The 21,099-nt window shown below is 41.0% G+C and overlaps 2 protein-coding genes across 2 annotated transcripts; one reads left to right on the top strand and one right to left on the bottom strand.

The window, feature by feature from the left end:
* Nucleotides 1-2,047: 2,047 nt before the first annotated feature.
* On the top strand, nucleotides 2,048-5,377 carry pou3f2a (POU class 3 homeobox 2a). Its single transcript, XM_030721677.1, has one exon. The coding sequence runs from the start codon at nucleotides 2,048-2,050 to the stop codon at nucleotides 3,434-3,436; it is 1,389 nt and encodes a 462-aa protein (XP_030577537.1). The 3' UTR covers nucleotides 3,437-5,377.
* A 2,561-nt stretch (nucleotides 5,378-7,938) lies between these two features.
* faxca (failed axon connections homolog, metaxin like GST domain containing a) lies at nucleotides 7,939-20,230 on the bottom strand. The gene is made up of 6 exons (XM_030722400.1): nucleotides 19,785-20,230; nucleotides 16,453-16,588; nucleotides 16,038-16,234; nucleotides 15,668-15,885; nucleotides 14,931-15,047; nucleotides 7,939-13,102 (listed from the first exon to the last, which is right to left on the bottom strand). Exons 1-6 carry the CDS (start codon nucleotides 20,042-20,044, stop codon nucleotides 12,798-12,800), a joined length of 1,233 nt encoding a protein of 410 aa, XP_030578260.1. The 5' UTR covers nucleotides 20,045-20,230; the 3' UTR covers nucleotides 7,939-12,797.
* Nucleotides 20,231-21,099: the final 869 nt, after the last annotated feature.

The raw sequence follows: 21,099 nt of genomic DNA on the forward strand, positions 1-21,099 counted from the left end.
GGCCCTTTGACTGAATTAACAACGACCTCTTCATCTTGTAAGAACAGGACCCGCATCGTTTATGCGTTATTAAGTCCTGTAATTGGGCAGCCAGTAGTTTGCATATTAGTCTATTAGGGTAATATGTTTTGCCTCTCTCAACACACGGCTTGCCAGAGCCCCTGGCGACACATTTGGTAATTCTCCGAATTACACCCTAATCATAAGCCAGTGTTCTTTCGATCCCTATAAATCTGTGCGCGTCAGTTTATGTCTACGCATCTACAGCTTGATCAGTCAAAGGATTTATTGGGTAACCTATCAGTTCTTATACGTATTTTTATTGTAGGTTAAAATGGCCTTTAATAGCCTTATAAATGCCATTTTATTTGCATGCCTTGGAGTTCCTCTGGCTTTAAATTTGTTAAAAAAAAAAAAAAAGTACACAAAATTTCTTTGATGCCCATGATGCTACACAGCATCCCTGTTTGAAGGTGAAACATTGATATTTTTGGTCCTTTGGGGCTCCTTTAACCTCCTAATAGCTGTGATGTCTTACAGTCAGTGCCCCACTTTGAGCCAATAAAATCACATCTCCTAAATACCAGTAGTTGCCAAAGTAGGTCCAGGGACCCCCCAGGGGTCTAAGAGGGTTTCAGGGGGACTCAGCAGAATGAAGAATAGTTTAATTTCAATATTATTGAATTAATTTAAAGATAGGACCAGCAGATACTGCAAAAAAAAAAAAAAAAAAAATCATGCTTTGATGAATTTTCACTAACCTCAGTGATATTTTCTTACCAATAGTGCCAACACATTTATGACCTGTGTTATAAAAGAAGTGCTGAAAACCTTTAGTTTTACTTTAGTAATACTTTAGTTTCTATTAAAAATGTTTTCATTCAGAATTTACTTGAGTAAAAATATTTACTGTGTGCAAAATGAGCAAAATGTACATCACGTACTGTTTATAGTATATGTTAAAATATTTATCACAGGTGACCTTTAATCAAACAACAATGCATCATATTATGTTTAAAACCTAATCTTCAAAGTTCTAAAATTGCATAAATTAGTCAGTTAAGTGCTGTTAAAATATAATAAAGGAGATATTTGTAGTGGTATTTTTAGGCTTGTGGATACACAAAACTTGGACGCTCATGTTAGCCACCACTATTTTGTTGAAAGCAGAGATATTTTGTTCCCCATCCACATATTAAAAGTCAAGGCCTGCTGTTTTGGTAGGAGGTTTGCGAAGCCAAGCATCGCGTGCCACTGTTCTTGCACACATCTCAAAGTTTATCCAACAAGCAGGTGGAGGGTGCAGTGGGCGCAGAGCAGGCTGAAGGATCCATTCTTAAAGCCTCCTCTTTTTGGCCCCGAGTTGCCCTCTCCGCTTCCCCCCACCTCTCCACCCCCCCATTATTTGTCCCGTCGGCCGAGCGCGCGGCCCCAATGAGCCCTTTGGAACGGAACGAAAAGAAGGAACGAATTGCAGCTGTGACGTGGGCGTTGTTGTTCCATTCACTGCGTTCGCCATGGTAACGGGGCACAAGCTGGAAGCACGCAGCCCCTCTCCCTGGACAGCGTCCTGAGGGCAGAGAGGCAGCTGGAAGTTTCTCGTCACCATCACTGCTTTGTTTCGTGGCGGAAAATAACCCCCAAATATCCAATTCACATGTGTGTAATTAGACAAGTTCAGAATTTGGTAATTTTGAGTTTTCGGTCCATGAAAGTTTTATCTAAAACGATTAAAATGGGGCTCACTACCCTACAATAATTAATGTGTAAACGTTTCGTATTCTGTGCAACTTTTACGCAGCGTTTTGACGCACAGAACCAATACTTGTGACCCAGTGACCCAGATCAAGGTTATAAAACTACTTTAAACAAAGAGGGAAATCTTCACCCCCCCCCCCCTTTTTTTTTTATAACTCTGGTTCTTCTGCCTATTCTGTGTTTACACTGCCTGATTTCTCCCTCCACTTTGTAGTACTCCAGCATCCTGCAGGACTGCTAGTATTGTTGGGCAGAGTGATTGGGGTTTCTGTACAATCTCCCGTGACCAATGAGCGGGGTGCTGTCAGGGGTAACCACATCTGTCAACCGTTCTTGGCCAATAAAGAGCGGAGCGAGGCGGACCACAGGTGCGCGCCTCTGCGTCCCCTTGGCACAGCGCCCGGGAGATGCTGGAGAGAGACGCCTAGCTGCCCCGTGGCGCAAAAGAGTTACTGTCAAAGGCAGCCTCCTTTTAACTCCAGCTATCACTCTGGCTCCGATAGTTATGGCGACCGCAACGTCCAACCACTACAGCGTCCTCACCACCCCCAGCAGCGCGCCGCCGCCGCACTCGGAGTCCGGGAGCATGCAGCAGGCGGCAGCGTACAGGGACGCGCACACCCTGCTCCAGAACGACTATAGCACGTTACCGGGCGGTGGGCATCCGCTCAGCCACGCGCACCAGTGGATAACGGCGCTGTCTCACGGTGACAGCGGGGCACCCTGGCCATCTAGTCCCCTCGGAGAACAAGACGTGAAGCCCGTATTGCATGACAGTGACCGAGAGGAGCTGCAGAACTCCAGCAGTCTGCAGCAGCAACAGCAGCAGCAGCAACAGCGACACCCTCACCTAGCGCACCAGCAGGCGCATCACGACGCCAGAGCATGGCGAACCAGCACAGCCACAACGCACATCTCCGGTATGGCGACGTCTGAGGGCCAGAGCCTGGTGTACTCCCAGTCCGGCTTCGGTCTGATGCCGGGTGGAGAGCAAGGTGGGATGCATCACCACCCCCTGCGGGAAGAGGACCACCACAGCCACAGTCCGCACCTCAGTGAACATGGAGGCGGCCCCGGGGCCCACCAGCAATCTCTTTCACACCATCACCAGCACGGGGGCCATCAGGATCAGTCTGACGAGGACACACCGACCTCTGACGAGTTGGAGCAGTTTGCCAAGCAGTTCAAACAGCGACGAATCAAGCTTGGCTTCACCCAGGCGGATGTGGGACTGGCTCTTGGGACGCTGTATGGAAACGTTTTTTCTCAGACGACCATTTGCAGGTTCGAGGCGCTTCAACTCAGCTTCAAAAACATGTGTAAACTAAAACCGCTGTTGAACAAGTGGCTGGAGGAGGCGGACTCCACCTCGGGGAGCCCTACTAGCCTTGATAAAATCGCGGCACAAGGACGGAAAAGGAAAAAGAGAACCTCCATTGAGGTGGGCGTCAAAGGGGCTCTGGAGAGCCATTTTCTCAAATGTCCAAAACCAGGAGCAGCGGAGATCAACTCCCTAGCGGACAGTCTGCAGCTGGAGAAGGAGGTGGTGAGGGTTTGGTTTTGTAACCGGCGGCAGAAGGAGAAGAGGATGACACCCGCTGGGGGACAGATACCTGGAGGAGAGGACATGTACGGGGACACCCCTCCTCGCCACGGAGGACAAACTCCTGTGCAGTGACCTTAGTCCGCAATTCTGAGCAAAACACGGACCCCTTAAGGAGGTATAATGCCTCCTTATTTGTTTTATTCTCTGTGCTGGACCGCTCGGAACTGGACCTCAGCCAGTTTAGATGTTGGACCCACGGACAGACACAGTGGTTACACACAGTGACACGCGAGCGCTAAAAATACTCATAGCAGAGCTGTACGGAGAGGTTTCATGCCGCAGAACTGCCAAATGTATCGGGGTGGTGTGTGCTAACAAGAAAAAAGAAGAAGGAAAAAAAAAGAAGAAGAAAAAAAAAATTGACGTTTTCTGTATGTCCGACCCAGGCGCCGGTGTGCCATTGTCAAATGTGTTATTTAAAAAAAAAAAAGGCAGAGCGTGACACGGACGAGACGTGTCCGCAGGGAGAAAAACATAAAAACTAGCTTCGGGCATGATGATTTAGTCGCAGTGAGTGTGGGTAAATAAACGCCATCTTTCCATCATAACAAAAGCAACAGGGGTTCTTCGCGGCTTGTGGCAAGAGAGGGCTGAAATGGCAGACACCTGCTGTACAATGTTTAAAAATTAAAGCCAATACCAGCCAACTGATTTATTATTATTATTATTATTTTAAAATTGTAGCGATTTGTCAAAATTTATTGTGACGAACTGAAGTCATCCACAATAAAATTACACTCTTGCTTTAATATAACAATATTTAAAAGTATAATTTTTTTTTTTTTTTTTTTTACATTCTGAATTTAGCAGCAGATTTCATCCTAAATAATAATAACAATAATAATATCGTGGAGACTGAGTATTGCGGACTTCAAGGCTTTTCCTTTTGTGCAGACATTTCTGTGCGCCTGTTTACAGTGTGTTTTTGCTGTTTGTTATTTCTGTACTTTTCCAAAATGCTGTGACGAGAAAGACCGAGACTGTCCGGCTGGAACACTCAGAACAATCCAGCCCATTTTGCCTTCTTTTCCTAAGAAGAAAAAAAAAACTGAATATATCCTGGTACCAGCTCTGGCCACAGTGGCTATAATACTACTACTACTACTACTGTATGACTCATTCATTCACGGAGAAGACGATCTGTGGGATGTATCGCCATTCGTTTTTGTATTGCTTCGTTCGTTTGTTTGTTTGTTCAGTTTCTTTTCTGTCAGTCTGTGCCAAAGCACAAACACAGACACGTGTTCTTGTGCCACTGAAATCCTGTGATTGATGACCTGATCTGATAGTAGGAGTGTATGTGGGAGAAAACCCACTAAAGGTTCTCTTACCAAATTATGAAGAAAAATTATATATATATATATATAAAACAGAAACTCAAATAACGCTGAGGAATATAGATGAATGGAGAGGAATTTTTTAATAGACCACAGCCTGTTAATGTGAGACAGTGTACAAAAAAAACCTGAATGTATAAGTCTTACCTAACAACATTAAAGTAGGTCTATAACCTCCCTCTCATCGCCAATCATAAAAAAAAAAAAATCATAGCAATATTTTAATGTAATGTTCTGCAATACGCACATGGCATTTGTTTTTATTTATGGGTAGGTATTAGATAATAATTCGCCCTCAATTAAAATAAGGCCACATACTTCTGAAATCCAAAAATCATCTTGTAATTACACTCTGAATAATCCTTCAGCTGAATTTGAGTTTCTGAGGTGAAAAAAAAAAAAAAGAGTTAAACCAAAACAAAATAGCATTGACCTGAAATCTGTGATCAAATGAGGAGGAAAAAGAAATCAGCGATTGCACAATTTCTAAATGCTTTTTGTCATTAAAGCGTATTTGTTTTCTAAAACTCTACAGTCCTGCACGTTTATTGGGCTTCAGGAAAAGAAAGAGAAAAAAGTCGCAACGAGCTGTATTTTTTATTGTGCGCGGACTCGCATTAAAATGATGGATTTTATCAGTTCGTCTCGGTTGCTTTAAATGGTCCTTCACCTGCTTCGGTGAAGTGTTTAGTGCTGTGTTCTGATCCTGCTGTGTGAAGGGATGTAATGAAGATGCTCAGCAAATGGCTTCAAATAATTATTTTAATCAGGATAAATATGAAAAGTGATTGGCAGTCACGACAAAACAAATTGCAGACTATAAAAGCAAATAAAGATTATATATATATATATATATATATATATATATATATATATATATATATATATATATATATATATATATATATATATATATATATATATATATATATATATATATATATATTTGTTGCACACAGGCAAAAAGCAGGCCTGTCTGTAAAGGGTATGAAGTGAAGGTATAGTAAGGCCTAACTGCTGGCGACGGATAGAAGCTGATGCAACACTATTGTTATTATGTACAATCGGGCCGGTTGCCATCATAACCATAAACCTGTCCTATTTACCATTTTGATGTACCAGGAACTACTGTGAAATTAGTTTAAATGAGAAACATTTGCAAATAAATGTAACACTGAAACGCTGTGCAAAATAATAATAATAATAATAAGAAGAATTGACAGGTTTTTCAATTAGAGATTTATACAGGCTGTGACTTCAGTTTAAATTTAAAACACTGAAGCTCATTGTTGTTCACAGACCTGTGTGAGCGCTCACCAGCTGAAAATGTGTATTTAACAATCCATCTCTGTACTGGGTTTGTTCACCTCTTGTCTATACACTATATTTTATTACATCCTGATTGGTGGCCAAATCGGAAACAGTGTGCTGGCGCCACCTAGTGGTTAAAGGCAGCATTAAGCGCCTCAAGTTGAATGGAGGGCGTACAGTGAATGTGGATGTAATCAGGAATTTCTCAGTTGACTACATTTCATTCAGTGTTTCATTTTAGAGGTTTATTTAGAAATCATCGATTTTCATAAATTATTATTATTAGGCTATTAGCTGTGATAAAGTCACAGAACAAGAGAATGAGAACACTTCATCCAAGAACCCTTAACAAATACCAACAAACAAACAAACAATCCTTTAAAAAGTACTTACTTACCTCCTTTTTTTTAAGTGTTGGTAAAAAGTAAGTATAAAGTGAAGAAAGCATTCAAAATTTGAGTATTATTATTGTTATTATTATTATGCCAAACCATTCTTTATTATAAACATTTTTTTTTCAAATTTTTAGATCCTGTTATTTTGCAATTTTGATCAAAAATACAATTACTTTATTTTACAGGTTTTGTTAACAGTATTAATTGAAAGGAAGATGGAGGTAAAGTTTTCAGTTAGTAGTGTTGAATTTCTAGGTGAGTGTTGGTTAAAAAAATAAAGAAACTTTGCTTCTTGAGAAGGTGGGACTGGGATAGCTCAGTATTTCAGATTCTGCCTATAAGCTACAATAGCACAAGATAAGTTTATTCATACAGACTCAAAACAAAAATTTTCAATAATACATCAAATTAAAGTTTTTTAAAAAATAAAATTTTATAATATTAATTTGTTTGCAGTGAGCCTTAAAATAAGAAGAACTGTGTGCAACTGTATTTATTTTATAATCTCAATCATAAATACTGAGGCTTTCATTTTACCACCACTTGAAACATTATGTGCAACTGAAGGGCAAAAAAGAGGTGCCTGAAAGAGAAAGAAAGAGATAAGCGTGAACATTTGTGGCTTTTGTGTGTGTGAGTGTGTGTGTGTGTGTGTGTGTGTGTGTGTGTGTGTGTGTGTAAACCTGGTTTGAACCCAGCTCTCTGGAGGACCCTGTTGCCTGGATTCTGTCCTATCAGCAAGCGACCATCTGCCCTCCTCCCGGCCCTCACGCTCCTACAGGCATCCTCTGCATTTTTCATATTTTTACACATACACACACACACACGCTTAGTCCTCACTGCACACATTGTCACACATATGCATTCAGCCACGTGTTAGACACACACACACACACACACACACACACACACACACACACACACACACACACACACACACACACACACACACACAGCTGCTCCCTCTGACACTGTATGCCATCTCTGACTCACCAGAGATGATTTATACTCTGGTGTCATTGTCAGCTCTGAATTGTCTCCCCTATCTTGTGTGGAAGCGATCTCCCAGGGATTTTGCACAATGGTCTCAGAAATGCAACCAGCCGAAGCTATCAAATATCATTCATCTGTTCACGCGCTGTTTGTCTCTTCCCCTTTTCAAGCCCGCTTCTCACCCAAACCCACGCTCCATCTCTACATTGGTGCTCCCACAACTTCCCTTTTCTCATTCTATACCCTGCTTTCTCCTCACTGTTTCCCTTAGAGCTCAAAGAAAAGGGCAGAGAGCTAATCCTTCAGCATTGTTGGGTGGGCTTAGTATTGTCATATGGCAGCAAGCACAGAGGGAGAGGGATTATGAGATAGATATGCCAGAGTATACCCAGTTCAACATGTTGATACTGAACAGTTCATGCAGAAACATTCTCATTTTTCATGCATGCAACAGTGTACACAATGACAGAAACAAAACCAGAGGAAAATATCACAGTTATATTTAATGAAATATTACAAGTAATCCATTGTCATACAGAATTTTATCTCTAATTATGATACATTCATAAGAATCTCTTCTTTAAACATTGCAGAGAATTTTCTTTTCGGTCATGTTCATATATTTATATATTTATATATAGTTTGCCTTTTTTCTGGCTCACTTATTTACAGTCCAATGAGATACCACAAGTGTTTCTGCACACACAACATCAAGAGAGACAATGCAACGTGTCTTCTGCAAGTCTACAAGCAGGAATTGGGGTAGAATGGGAAAAGCGACACGCGGGGCGGGGCTCGAACCCCGACTTCTGACCTTGAGATGCCGAAGAACACTGAGACAGACAGAGATGGCAACAAACACGTGTCAGGAGGACTTTTGCAATTTGTACTGCAATAGGTGAAGTCACAAGAAAGAGAGAGAGGAGACGCTGATGATCAGCCGATCAGCAGGATGACTCACCTCGCCCCGCTGACAGAAGATCCGAGTGTCAGTTTGGTATCTCAGCTTTAGCTGAACATAAACCACTGCACAGTGATTTTTTTTTTTTTTTTTATAAAGGCAGCAAATGATAGACACACAGCAAACCACAGGTGTAAATTCGAACATTTTCCAGGTCTTGGTTAGACATGCAATTACTGCAATGACTTGCATGGATATTTGTAGCATCATATGCGCGCAGAAGTCTGAAGAGAATCTAAAGTATTGCACGAATGCATAAATCCATAAATGAGTCTGCCAGTAATTCTCAGCCATAGAACAAAACACATGTAAACAGAACTAAAGTGCAAAATGGTTTAAAGTGGAATTGTTTCCTAAATTCAAGCAGATCAGCCATCGGAATAAATGATATCATAAAACAAATATATAATAAATAAATGTAACATACAAAATCAAGTCATATGCTGGCACTGGTATAAAGTAAACAGTTTAGCTTCAGTTCCTATAAGGCTGAATCTGACTATTGATGTTAGAAGGCAACAGCATGCAGGTGAGGGGTTTAAGACACCAAACAAAACTTTTCAGTTCATTAGCTGTTTAGTTTCTGTTACTCTACTGACACACACACACACACACACACACACACACACACACACACACACACACACACACACACCTGCAAAGGCTTCAGTGTCTGCCGTGTCCCTCCTAAAGGCTTAGATTAAACTCTGATTTCTGACCAACAATTGAGCAAAGAACCTGGAATGCCACAGAGAGGCATCATTTATATCATCGAGGTATCATCATATTCAGAATCATGGTTTTAAAATGACATCAGAATCATCATAATAATATCTTAAGGATAAAAAAAAAAAACATCCTTTTGATTCTTTTGCCATCAGTTCTTTTCATGATGTAAGATTGTTGCTTCTTATTTCAAATTACCTTTAAGTTAATGCTACATTTAAAAAAAAAAAAAAAAGTTACACATACATGCAGCATCTTCACAAACAGAGCCACACTTGCACATTTTGGAGGCGGGCATCAGTATTTGAAAAAGTCAAATGTACAAAACAACATATTTGTAGCACAAGAGACATTTTTAATGTCATCCAATAAATGTGGCGATTAGAACTGAGAGCAGCAGGAGTTGTGAGTATATTTGAAAAACAGCTTCCAGTGCACTCTGGTGGACAAATGACTAACTGGAGATGCAGTTTTTAAAATTAGACCAAAAATATTTTTGGCATTTCTGTGTTACAGTTCAGTGTAACTTACTGGCTGACATCCACTATATGCCTATGATGACACATCTCAATAAAAGCCTCACATCAGGGTTTAAATTTGTTTTTCCATCTGTAATTACTGAACAGGTCCAAAGTTTGATGGCTGTGAGATCTTTAGTTTCCCTGAAGTTCCCCAAGAGAACATTTAGTTTCAGTAACTATGTAATTTCTTGATACAATGTACAGTGGGGAGAATAAATGTCTGGGAGGAACTGTGATTGGAGAGTTCAGCCAGCTAACTCAGCTATGTGAAAATGAAGTACACCCACTTTCAGTTTTACAGTTTTAGATATCAGGACATTAAAAAAAAAAAAATCTGGTCCTTACCAGATTTTAAAATAAGGTAAATACAACTTGAGATGAACAATAACGCGACATATTATATTATGTCATTATTTATTTAACAAAAACTAAGAAGCAGTGCGCATGTACACTCTTACTGCTTCCATAGGAATTAAGAAGGTACGTAGCAGCCAGGTGCTGCTAATCAAATGCACCTCATTAATCATTCATCGTCATCAGCGAGTGTGAGCGCCTCTATAAAAGCAGAAGTTTTAGCAGTTTGCTGGTCTGGAGCGTTCAGGTGTGCATTAACACAATGCTAAGAAGGAAAGACATCAGCAATGATGTTAAAGAAGCAGCTGTTGCTGCCCGTCAGCCTGGGAATGGTTAGAATGCCATTTGCAAACAATTTGAAGTCCATCATTGTACAGTGAGAAAGATTATTCTCAAGTTGGAAACACTGATAATAGCTGCCAATCTTCCCAGGAGTGGATGTCCTAACAAATTCACACCAATGTCAGACCGTGCAGCGCTCAGAGAAAAAAAGAAAAGAGCTACATCTCAGACTCTACAGGCCTCTGTCAGCATGTTAAATGTTAACAGTACAATTTGAAAAAGACTGAAAAAGTACAGCTTGTTTGGAAGGGTTTCTAGGAGAAAACCTGTTCTTTCTAAAACATGATATGAACATAACAGCACGGCTTAGCTCTGCAAAGTTGCATCTGGTCAAACCACAAGACTTGTGGAACAGTTTTCTATGGGTAGATGAGACCAAAGTGCAGATATTTGGCTATAATGCACAGCACCACGTTTTGGGAAAAACAAACACTGCACATCAGCACAAACGCATCATACCAACAGTAAAGCACGGTGGTGGAGGGGTGATGATTTAGGCTCGTCTTTCATCTTGCAGCACCTGGCAGTCACCGAGTAACCCATGAACTCCTCTGTATAGAATAGCAATGTATTTTTGAGTCAGATGTGAGGTCATCCGCCTGACAGCTAAAGCTGGGCTCAACTGGCGTCACGCAACAGGACAAATATCCCAAGCACAGCAGCAAATCTACAACATGGCTGAAAAAGAAAAGAATCAAGGTGCTGCAATGGCCCAGTCAAAGTCCAGACCTCAACCTGACTGAAATGCTGTGGTGGGACCTTAAGAGAGCTGTGCATAAACGAATGCCAGCAAACCTCAAAGAACTGACGCAGCGTTTTAAAGATTCCTCCACAACAATGTGAGAGAATTTCTGTTAAATAAATAATGACATGGTGTAATTGTGACATGTTGCTGTTCACCTGAGGTTGCACATAAATTATTTTACAACCTGGAAAAGATCAAAGAGGGTGTACTTTCTTTTTACCATGATTGCATGTACTACCACCAAACTTCTAGAGCTAAATACTTGTAAAATACATTGCACTGTATCACCTCCTGGTGTGATTGGGTGTATGAAGATGACTTTTTATCCTATAACATAATCTCCTGTTTTAAACTGCAACATCAATAAATAAATAAATAAAACGAAGTTAATGTGCACAGAAGCATTAATGGTATTTTCGCCCTCGGTTCCACACATGCTATAAAAGCAGGTTTAACACACAGAAAGTTGTCAGTACGTGTGTTTGATGAACGACAAACACATATAGAACCTGCACCTTACCAACACAACCCTAATTCATCAAAGCCCGGCATAAAGTTCAAAATGAACAAAGTGGACCTGTGTCTGCTCTCTTATTGCTTTATGTAACATTTTCTAAGCAGTTCATCATTTTGAATTATGAGATGTCTGTCACAAAAACCTAAATGCTGAAAGAAAACGAGATCCATCGGCTACATGCTTGCATGGCTGATTTGGCCGGAGGCACCGACAAACAAACTACATCATTCCACTGTACCAGGCTCACTAAGAAATGCAGATAAAGATTATCAGTGTGGGTGTTAAGGGAGATTTTTATGAGCCTGAATCAGCCATGCACTTTGACTCAGACTGTGTATCTGTCACTCTATTTCTACATGATTGTTTGACGTGCTCTCAACTCTCAAAATCTCCTGCTTACAGCAGCATACATTAAGATTCTGATGTAGGGATTTTTTTGGCAATATAATTGTCTCAATAAGACAAAGATTCATGGAAGATGGCAGTTTACCATCCATTATCTTTTCCTCTTGCTGATCCTAGATCAGCAGAGTGGGAATTCACAGGCCAAACACCTACAATAGTTACACCAAATGACAGACAACATAATGCTATATTTCCAGGCTTTCTATATTATTTATACTCTCTCTCTCTCTCTCTATATATATATATATATATATAATAATTTTTTATCTATTAAATCTGAGAATCAAGTCAGATTCATTGATCTATTTACACCAAAACATTTTCTTTCTGTACAGGTCCCTACAAGGCATTAAAGGTTCAGTTGGTCAACACACACACACACACACACACACACGCACACACACACACGCAGTGCTGGGTGGCACGAGCTGCTATGAGGGACAACGGTGGGCACGAGATAGACGACAGGTAGAAGGTTGTGGCTGCAGTTGATGTGGAGGAGTTTCTCAGCAACTGCGTCATTTACTCCTGATTTGAATGATTTTAATTTTTACGTTTAAACCTGCATTTTCTTTTTTCTTCAGTTTTTCTCTCTTCACTTGTTCTCCAGTCTCGTCTCTGTTGTACCTCTTTTTTCCTTGTACTGCAATCTTTCCTCCACTACAGTTTACCCTTCTACATCCTCAACGTCCCCACCGACACAGGCAACACCAAAAACACTCCCCGCTTGTTTTCTGTTCTAAGAGGTAGAACATAGGTGGGATGCAGCTCCCTCCTGTGGTGTGCCTATATGTAGCATGTATTATAAGTGTGTGTGTGTGTTTCATCAACACTTGGGCTGGTCTATCTCAGAGCACTCCGTGTCCATGTCAGAGTCATACAACGAGTGGCCCGTGGGGTCACTATGAGACGATGGTGGGTCTTGTGGCGTGTGAGTGTGTAAAGTGTGTGAGCGCGTATCGTCCTGGAAAGTGTCCGTGCGGGAGTAGAGGCCGAGATCAGGGAGTTTCGAGGGCGAATCGCTGCTCTCTGTGGTGTCGTTGTAGCGGAAGTCCTCCAGGTCTACGAACCACTCAGGCCAGAATCGCCGACGGATGCGCTCACAGTACATGGCGAGGTTGATCAGCTCACCTGGGTGGAACAAACACCTCAGTAGGTACAGCACTCTGAAGATATCTCACTGAAACGCCACTGATACAACTGAGCATAGGCCAAATAGGCGATTAAATAAAGCCCAGATACATCAGCAAATAACAATGCCAGCTGATGGCTCAAGAAACACCTTTCTGAGCGTTTCTGTGTCATTGCTTTAGCATCCCTACAGTTGCTGCTGCAAGCTGCTTTGCAGCCCACCTCTACCCCAGCTCCTCATTTTAATGCTGTGTCTGATAATGCCTGCTGCCACTGTCTCCTCTATACCAGGGTTAAACTGATGCCTGATGGAAAAAACCATCTAGTCTTAGCTGAAATATTATTTTCAAGTGACTTTAAGTTTTAAAAATAAAGAAAAAAATTATACACTACTCACAAAAAGTTAGGGATAGTTGGCTTTTGGGTGAAATTTCAGGACGAGCCTAAAATGCATTCAAACCTTTACAGGTGAACTTAATGTGACCTTCTCTAATCTTTTGAATGCACAGGTCCAACTGTTAAATGTTTCAGAACTTTTTGCACAAGTTGCTGTTCTCCAACGAGGAGCTTAACGGCAAAATTCACAACAGGTGTTTGAGCCTCGAATTGACCAATAAATGTCCTGGTTCAGTTAGAGCTGGTGTTTAACAGTCATCCTCATCATGAACCAGGACATTTGTAGATTAAAAATATCAACTTGGTTTATAATCTAATTAATTTAATGTTCATTTTGATGGTGACCAATTGAACATTTTCCATCAGTTCATTTTAATTTGCCCTCAAGGACACTTGATCCAGTTCCTGCAAGAAGACATGCGAAGGTTCTAATTTACATATAGATTCAGAAAAAAAAAATGTTAATTCTTAATATAGGAGTAAACAATCAATATTTACAGTTACAACCTTAATTCCAAAAAAGTTGGGATGCTGTGTAAAATGTGAATATATTTTGTTCACAGAAGAATGTAGAAGACCTTTTTTTTTTTTTATATGTATTATATCAGTTCATGTTTGAATTTGATGGCAGCAACAGTTGGGATGTGGGCAAGAAAAGGCTGGAAAAGTAAATGGAACGCCAAAAAAACAGCTGGAGGAACATTTTACAACTAATTAGATTAACTGGCAATAACTCAGTATCATGAGAGAGCATCTTAGAAAGGAAGAGTTTGCCATTGGCAGAGATTCACCAATCTGCAAAAAACTTCATGTATAAATTGTGAAACAACTTCATAATAATGTTGCTCGGTGTAAAAATGCAAAGACTATCTTGCCATCTATAACACAATACTAAACCACATACTGCATCTATTACAGCAGCACGGCTTCACATTAGAAGAGTCCGGGTGCTGAACCGGCCTGTCTGCAGTCCACTTCTTTCACCAACTGAAAAAAATTTGGCACATCATGAAACTAAAAATATGACAACAAAAGCCCAGGACTGTTGAGCAGCTAGAATGGAACAACATTCCTAGCTGCTCTCCTCAGTTGCCAGATGTTTATGGAGTGTTGTTAAAAGAAGAGAGGGTGCTACACAGTGGTAACATGAAACATGTTGCTGCCATCAAATTCAAATTTACCTTATTTTTTCCTTAAAATGGTACATTTTCTCATTTTAAACATTTGATATGTTTTCCATGTTCTATTGTGAATGGCTTTACAGCGTCCCAACTTTTTTAGAATTGGGGTTGTATACACAGTAAATATATCAGTCTGAATTCCTTGCTTGAAAACCATCTGCATTTTGATATACTACATGGTTCAAGAGAAAAATATGCTTCTTTGAAATCAGGCACACTGATATAGTAGACTGCCTTTCTGGAGAACTCACCTTTGATTAGCTGCTCCGGCCGTGATCCTGGTAACATCCACATGGCAGGGGCCAGGTGACCGAACACTGCGGCATCTACTGTTGAAAGTTTAGACCCCATAATGTACTTCTTATCACCTTAGACAGCAGATAAAAAAAAAAAAAAAAAAGGAAAAGTCAAACAGTGTAGCCACTAATTTCCCTTTCTGCTTTATGCAAATAGCATAAACACACAGTGGTAACAGATTAACTGGTGCCTTTACTGAAAAAACCTTGATCTGAAGGACTTCTTGTGATGGCCAAACAACTGCCACTCTCTGATGTGTCTGTATTAAAGCTTCTGTCATAAACTGTCAGGTATAACAGTGATTGCAATGATCATTTTTACCACAGGAGGTCAGTGTTGAACCATCCTTCTAGTTTATTTTTTTCACCCACTGCTGCTACAAACATGATGTCTCTGTGTATAGGTCTCAGCACACAGACACACAACAGCCCCTAAAGTAAACTGTGAGAATAAAATGGTTACATATACTGAGATAAAACTTAACAATACAAAGTGATTTGTAGATTCACAAAACAAAAAAAGTGGTTCCCCACTGAAGACTATAATGAGGCCACATCTGGGTGATTTGTTGGATTCATAGTCATAGCCCATTTTTCTTCTGGAAAAATATACTTCCAACCTTAATGCTTAGTTAGACAGATTCAGTTGTCCATATGCTGAGACAAACTATGTGCGATAATAAAACCCTCACCTAGCAGTGTGGCCAGGGTGCGCATGTCCTTCTCCATCAAAGCGTAAACCTCCTCGGTAGAAAAACGTCCAATTCCATGCCCGTACATCTCCCTCTTGACAATCCCACCTGTCAGGTGACTCAGGATCCACTTGAGTAGGTCGCTCAGTGGACCGCTCACCGACAGCATCTTCTGGGTCTCCTCCAGGTTGTCCACCCACTGACAGTAAGCTATAGTCCTGGGAGATGCATATATATATAACAGATGACATCTAATGCTTTTTACTGTGCTGTCTGCACCATTTTCTTTATTTAAATGCTGTCAGGTTACAGCTGCATTCCTGTAAAACAACAAAAAAAAAAATCAGCTTGAATTTCAGTGGCTCCTCACCAGTAGAAGTGTTCCTCCACCATTTTGGTAATGGCACGAGATAAGGCCTTCTCCTGCATTGTCAGGCTCTTATTGAGGCTCACGCCTAGCTTCTGCTCCAGGAAATCAATGATGAATTCGGTACCACACACTTGCTCCTGGTTGTACTCAATCCACGGCATCTTTCCCTGTGGCGAAAGCTTCCCATCAAAGTAGTTCTAGAAGAGGGGAAGAAGATTCAGGAATGGTGGTGGGAGGATGTTAAGAAAAGTTTTAAAAAGTGGTTGGCAAATGCTGCAAAGGAAACTGGGTGATTTTTACAGCACAGTTTTTTTTTTTATTCATATTATTAAATCGTAGAAAAAGTTTTAAGATAAAGGCTGTGCCTGTTTTGTTTTTGGTTTTTTCGATTACAGCCACATAAACACAGTTATACCTGGTAGGGCAGGTCAACCATACGGAGGTAGGTCTCCAGCTTAAGGCAGAAAGGGGACAAGGATGGGGCGCCAGTTTTGGGCCTGGAGAACTGGTGGAGTATGATGGCATCTTTAGAGTCCAGCTCTTCCTCCTTTCTGTATGAGGCAAAGAGGGAAAGAGCTGTGTGTCACGCACACTCTAAAACACAAACAAACAACTAAACACTAAATTTCAAGGTTTCAAATATAGGGTAGGATGTGAGGTTGAGGATGACCACCAAGCAGAAAAGCTGGATGACCAAATAGGCAAAGTAGCTTCCTGGCCCAGATCCCGGACCCCAGGGTGCTGTCAAAGCCACTGATAAATTCATGTCAGATGGTGTTAATAATTTAGTTAACTGCACATTTATTAAGGAAATATATTGTATCATATTTTTGTTATAAAGTACCATATAACTAAATGATTACACATTTAAAACTGTAACTAAAGTACCACAAAGTAATTCAAGAGGACATAAAGTAATTATTCTTCATGTATATACATATTCATTACGGTCCTAACCAGCTATGAAGACAATGTGGACCTCAGCCATTTATTTATTCAAAATGAAGCAGTAAAAATTGGCACAAATCAATGTGTGACACTCTAGATGGCTTTTATTTTGAAAAGACTACATAAATTCTATGAAGTGATGGTCTGCCCTATAGTACCTATGACTGGGTTGTGTTCAGAGGGTTGTGTTGAGCCATGAGGAATGATGCCTGGCTGGTTTAGGCAAGCAGAGTGAATCAGAGGCAGAGCAGGGAGAGAGCCACTGAGGAAGTAACTTTTCCCTTTTCCTATTTTAACTTCAACCGAAAGAATGATGCTTTATTTTGTTTCATTTCACTGTTTTATACACACAGCACTCATCTTCTATATTTCTATATACACAGCTGCTCCTGCAAAAGAAGCTATACAGAATAAAGTCCTTTGCAGTTTTCAGAATTTTTAGTTTTAATTGTTTTCTTCTTCACTTCTTCACTTTTTCTACTGGTGCTACATCTTTTATGCATGCATTAAGAAAAATGTCTAAACCCCGATTACGTCCCTGTGATTCACTTGGATTGGATTATATCTGGCTGTTAGTAGTCCACTTCATATTACAGCTAGAAACATGGAAGCAACTGGCCTGATCTCCTTTTTGGGAACAAAAAAGGAAGTTCCCATGACACAGATCTTTATATTTGAGTATGAAGACTTGGTTTAACATTAGTCCAGCGTTAAATTTAGGTTAGGATGAGGGTCAGGCAAGCAGAAACTATTGTTTCTGATTGTGATTAGTGCAGGTCTTCAGGAAATTAATGTGTAGATAATCCACAGCTACCTTTATGAGCATCACTTAATGCATACAGGGGATATTCTGAAAAAGCAATAACCTTTTGACATGCTCCAGCTTTCTGAAGGGGTTACCACTTACTTTTATAGCTAAGGTTACATTAGGGATAGAAAAGGCTCAGTTTTAAAGTGGAATTACAATGCTTTTCTCTATCTTCTGTAATATAAACATAAACATGACCAAAACGTCAAATAATAACACCATATGTGCAAGTAATCACTGTAAGCCAAAAGCTGAGGTTTCAGACTGCTCTCAACACTCCATTTCAGACAGTAGTTTATTCTGCTATTGGATGTTATTAGCCCCTCTGATAGTGAGAGTGGATAGCATTAAAATAGTCAGTTTCAGCAAGGGGGAGCCAATCAGAAGAAAACTGGCTTAAAGGGAGGGTGGCCTTAAAGGGAGAAGAGCTATAAGTTTCATACAGTAGAAGAAATGCGTGCCAGACCCAAAGCCCAGATAAAGATAAGATAAAGAAGGACTTTGTTGCCACCGTAGCAGAGTCCAAGAACAAAACAAAATATGGAGCTAAGCATCATAGTTGCTCTTTAAGCATTTAATTGTGATATTATGGTTTGAATAAAAGCCTTGGTCAATGGATTTTGTGTGTGTGTGTGATCGCGTGATTGAACAAGTCTTCCTGACCCTGAGGACTGTCAGCCCATGGCCGAATATGCTGCCCAAGAAAACTGCATCATCAAAATAACGAATCACCCCCTTGTGGGAGATTCTTCAGTGGATAATGCAGAAGCTACCACAAGCGAAGCCTGAGAAAAGGAACGCATTCACGCGGCCAGGACGCAGAATTAGGACAAGGAGCTGTCCACAGTGTAAAGTGCTGAAACGTAAAACAAACAGGAGGCTGAGAGCGGAGGAGCTGTCTATTTTCAGTGCGGTTCTGAAATACCCGCTGACTCCAACAGAGGCTGTATTTCCAGCTGAATAACCTGCAGGACGCAATGCTATTGATAGGAAGGTGTAGCGTGAGGTCTAGCCCACAGGGAGACAAGGAGATAACTAACATTTCATGGTCAAAAACAACCGCAGAAGAAGGAATAAAACGTGGCAGAAAAGCTGGACAACCTTTAGCGAATAAAGTCCATCTAAATACACATTTCAGTGAACAAGCAGCTTCTATTTCCTCGTCTTAAAAACGCATCGTCCGGTTGCATTTGCAGTAACACAAAATGCTATTTAAACTGTGATACATAATACAGCCCTGGGCCTGGACTGCAGTTAACCCGACAATTTAAGGAATAAGGTCGTTCAGTCAAAGCTTCGTCTCTGACAATAATAATCAATTCATAGTGATTCTTTCTACTTTAAAGCTGCCACATGTCCGCCTGCAACCTTCAGTGATCAAGCATCGGGGATTTGGGTGTTTAGAGGTTATAAAAGACTTCCACACATAACTGCAGTCTTTAGACTGAACACAACTCCAGTGCGTGTATTAACCTCCATCACCTCCCCTCACCCTTTTAACAAGAGACAAATGAAAGCGACCTACTGCATGTAATGGCCTTTCATCTGAAAGCAGAGCCGTTTGAAGGCCCTCGTAACACAACGCCGACTACATAACACAGGGAATAAAAAACATTATCACGGTATCACGGTTTTTCAATGACCGAGCTTTTGCTGCCGTCCACTCATGTCATTAATCCACAAAAATAAGCCAGTGAAGACGGAAATCTCCCCTAATGTATTTGTTTTTGTGAGGAGGGAGCTGCAAGGGTGGAGGTTCCGTTACATCACAACCCCCCCCCCCCCCCCCCCCCCCCCCCCACTCACGACTCCTTCTCCTCCGTCTCCACTCTCACCCAGCCCAATCAGACCTCAGTGAAAATACAGCTTTGGAGTGAAAATATAAGCAGATTAAATCCACATGGATTGTGCTCTGGCCCAGGAGGCCTGCCTGCAGGGATCCTGAGCTCTGCCTCCTCTGACTGCCCCTGTGTTATTGTAGTTGTTGGTACCTGATGGCCAGCAGTTCGTGCAGCAGATAAGCAGCAGCAGCGAGCAGAGCCCCTCCAGTCAAATACAGTGTTTTCCGCCACCACGAATCCGAGCCCAAAGCTGACATTATCCCGCCGCAGTCCTGCAGTGGGTACGCGATGATGTACCCGTAAAACGAGAGCTGCTCATCGGAGCCCAGCAGACCGGAGGAGAGGCTCTGATTCGGACCCAGATCAACCACACACGACCGCGTCCAGGCGAACCCGACACGCCAGTACATGCTCTCCGTCTCCGGCCACTTTCCACCTCACTCTGGCAGCTAAGTGCTTCATCAGCGGGGGCTTCATGGGCGCGGATGGATGCAGGTGAGAGGCGACGGGACGAGGACCAGCCGACCGGACACGAGCATCCCGCCCGGAGCCTGTCCCCGCAGCGGGGTTGACTTTCTCTGAAGCCCGCTCGGAGCTCCCAGGTTATGTTCCCCTTTTTATAATTACTGTCAAGAACAAGCTAAAAAACAAAAGGGTTTCCGGTTGTGCCTTTCAATATAAAAGTGGATTTGTAGGTTATGTTTTGCAACATTCTTGGACTAATATTAAAATAAGTACCAAACAAAAATAGATAAATACAACCCTTATTAAACAGATATGGACATAATTAATTAGACTCCTACTAAAACAGGCTACTTTACTGATGGGCATTAGAGCTGACAACCAAAGGAATGAATTTCAACAGGACACAACCCCCTCCCTTTTCGTTGGTACCAAATCTGTTAAAGCAGACAAAATTTCTACAAGTAAAAGAAAAAAGTTCTAAAATAAAGAAATAACACTATATTTGTGGTAGTAAAAGGTCGCAAAATATATGGATGTGCCACAGATAGGGAAATCTTTTAAAGCTGTAAAAGGTAAACTTAAAACAGTGGTGAAACAGGCCACCACGTTTTTTTTTTTTTTTGACAAAACGTAATTACTAGTGTTTACATGAATTTTAACCTAATTACCTATCTGTAACACGTGTACTCAGTTGCTACGCAAGAGATGTGTTACATGCAGTTCTTCATCATTAAGTAGTAACGATGAAGCGCTTTTAAATATATTTACTTCTGCAGTTTGTCAGTTCTAATTTGACAATCATTTTTTAAATCGTGTCAACAAGACTTTAGACTTTTATTTTGAAGGAGACCATTTAGTTTACAATACTACTTCCGCTGTCCTCAGAAATTCTCTTATGCAGCTAAAGTGACGTCACGGGAATTGGCCTTAGTTTCAAGGTGTCAACACCCAGAGCTAAACCCTGGACCTGTGTGTAATTTTCACAAGCGTAAAGCAATTT

The sequence above is a fragment of the Archocentrus centrarchus genome, chromosome 24 (assembly GCF_007364275.1).
Source record: "Archocentrus centrarchus isolate MPI-CPG fArcCen1 chromosome 24, fArcCen1, whole genome shotgun sequence".
In the NCBI taxonomy this organism is placed as follows: domain Eukaryota; kingdom Metazoa; phylum Chordata; class Actinopteri; order Cichliformes; family Cichlidae; genus Archocentrus; species Archocentrus centrarchus.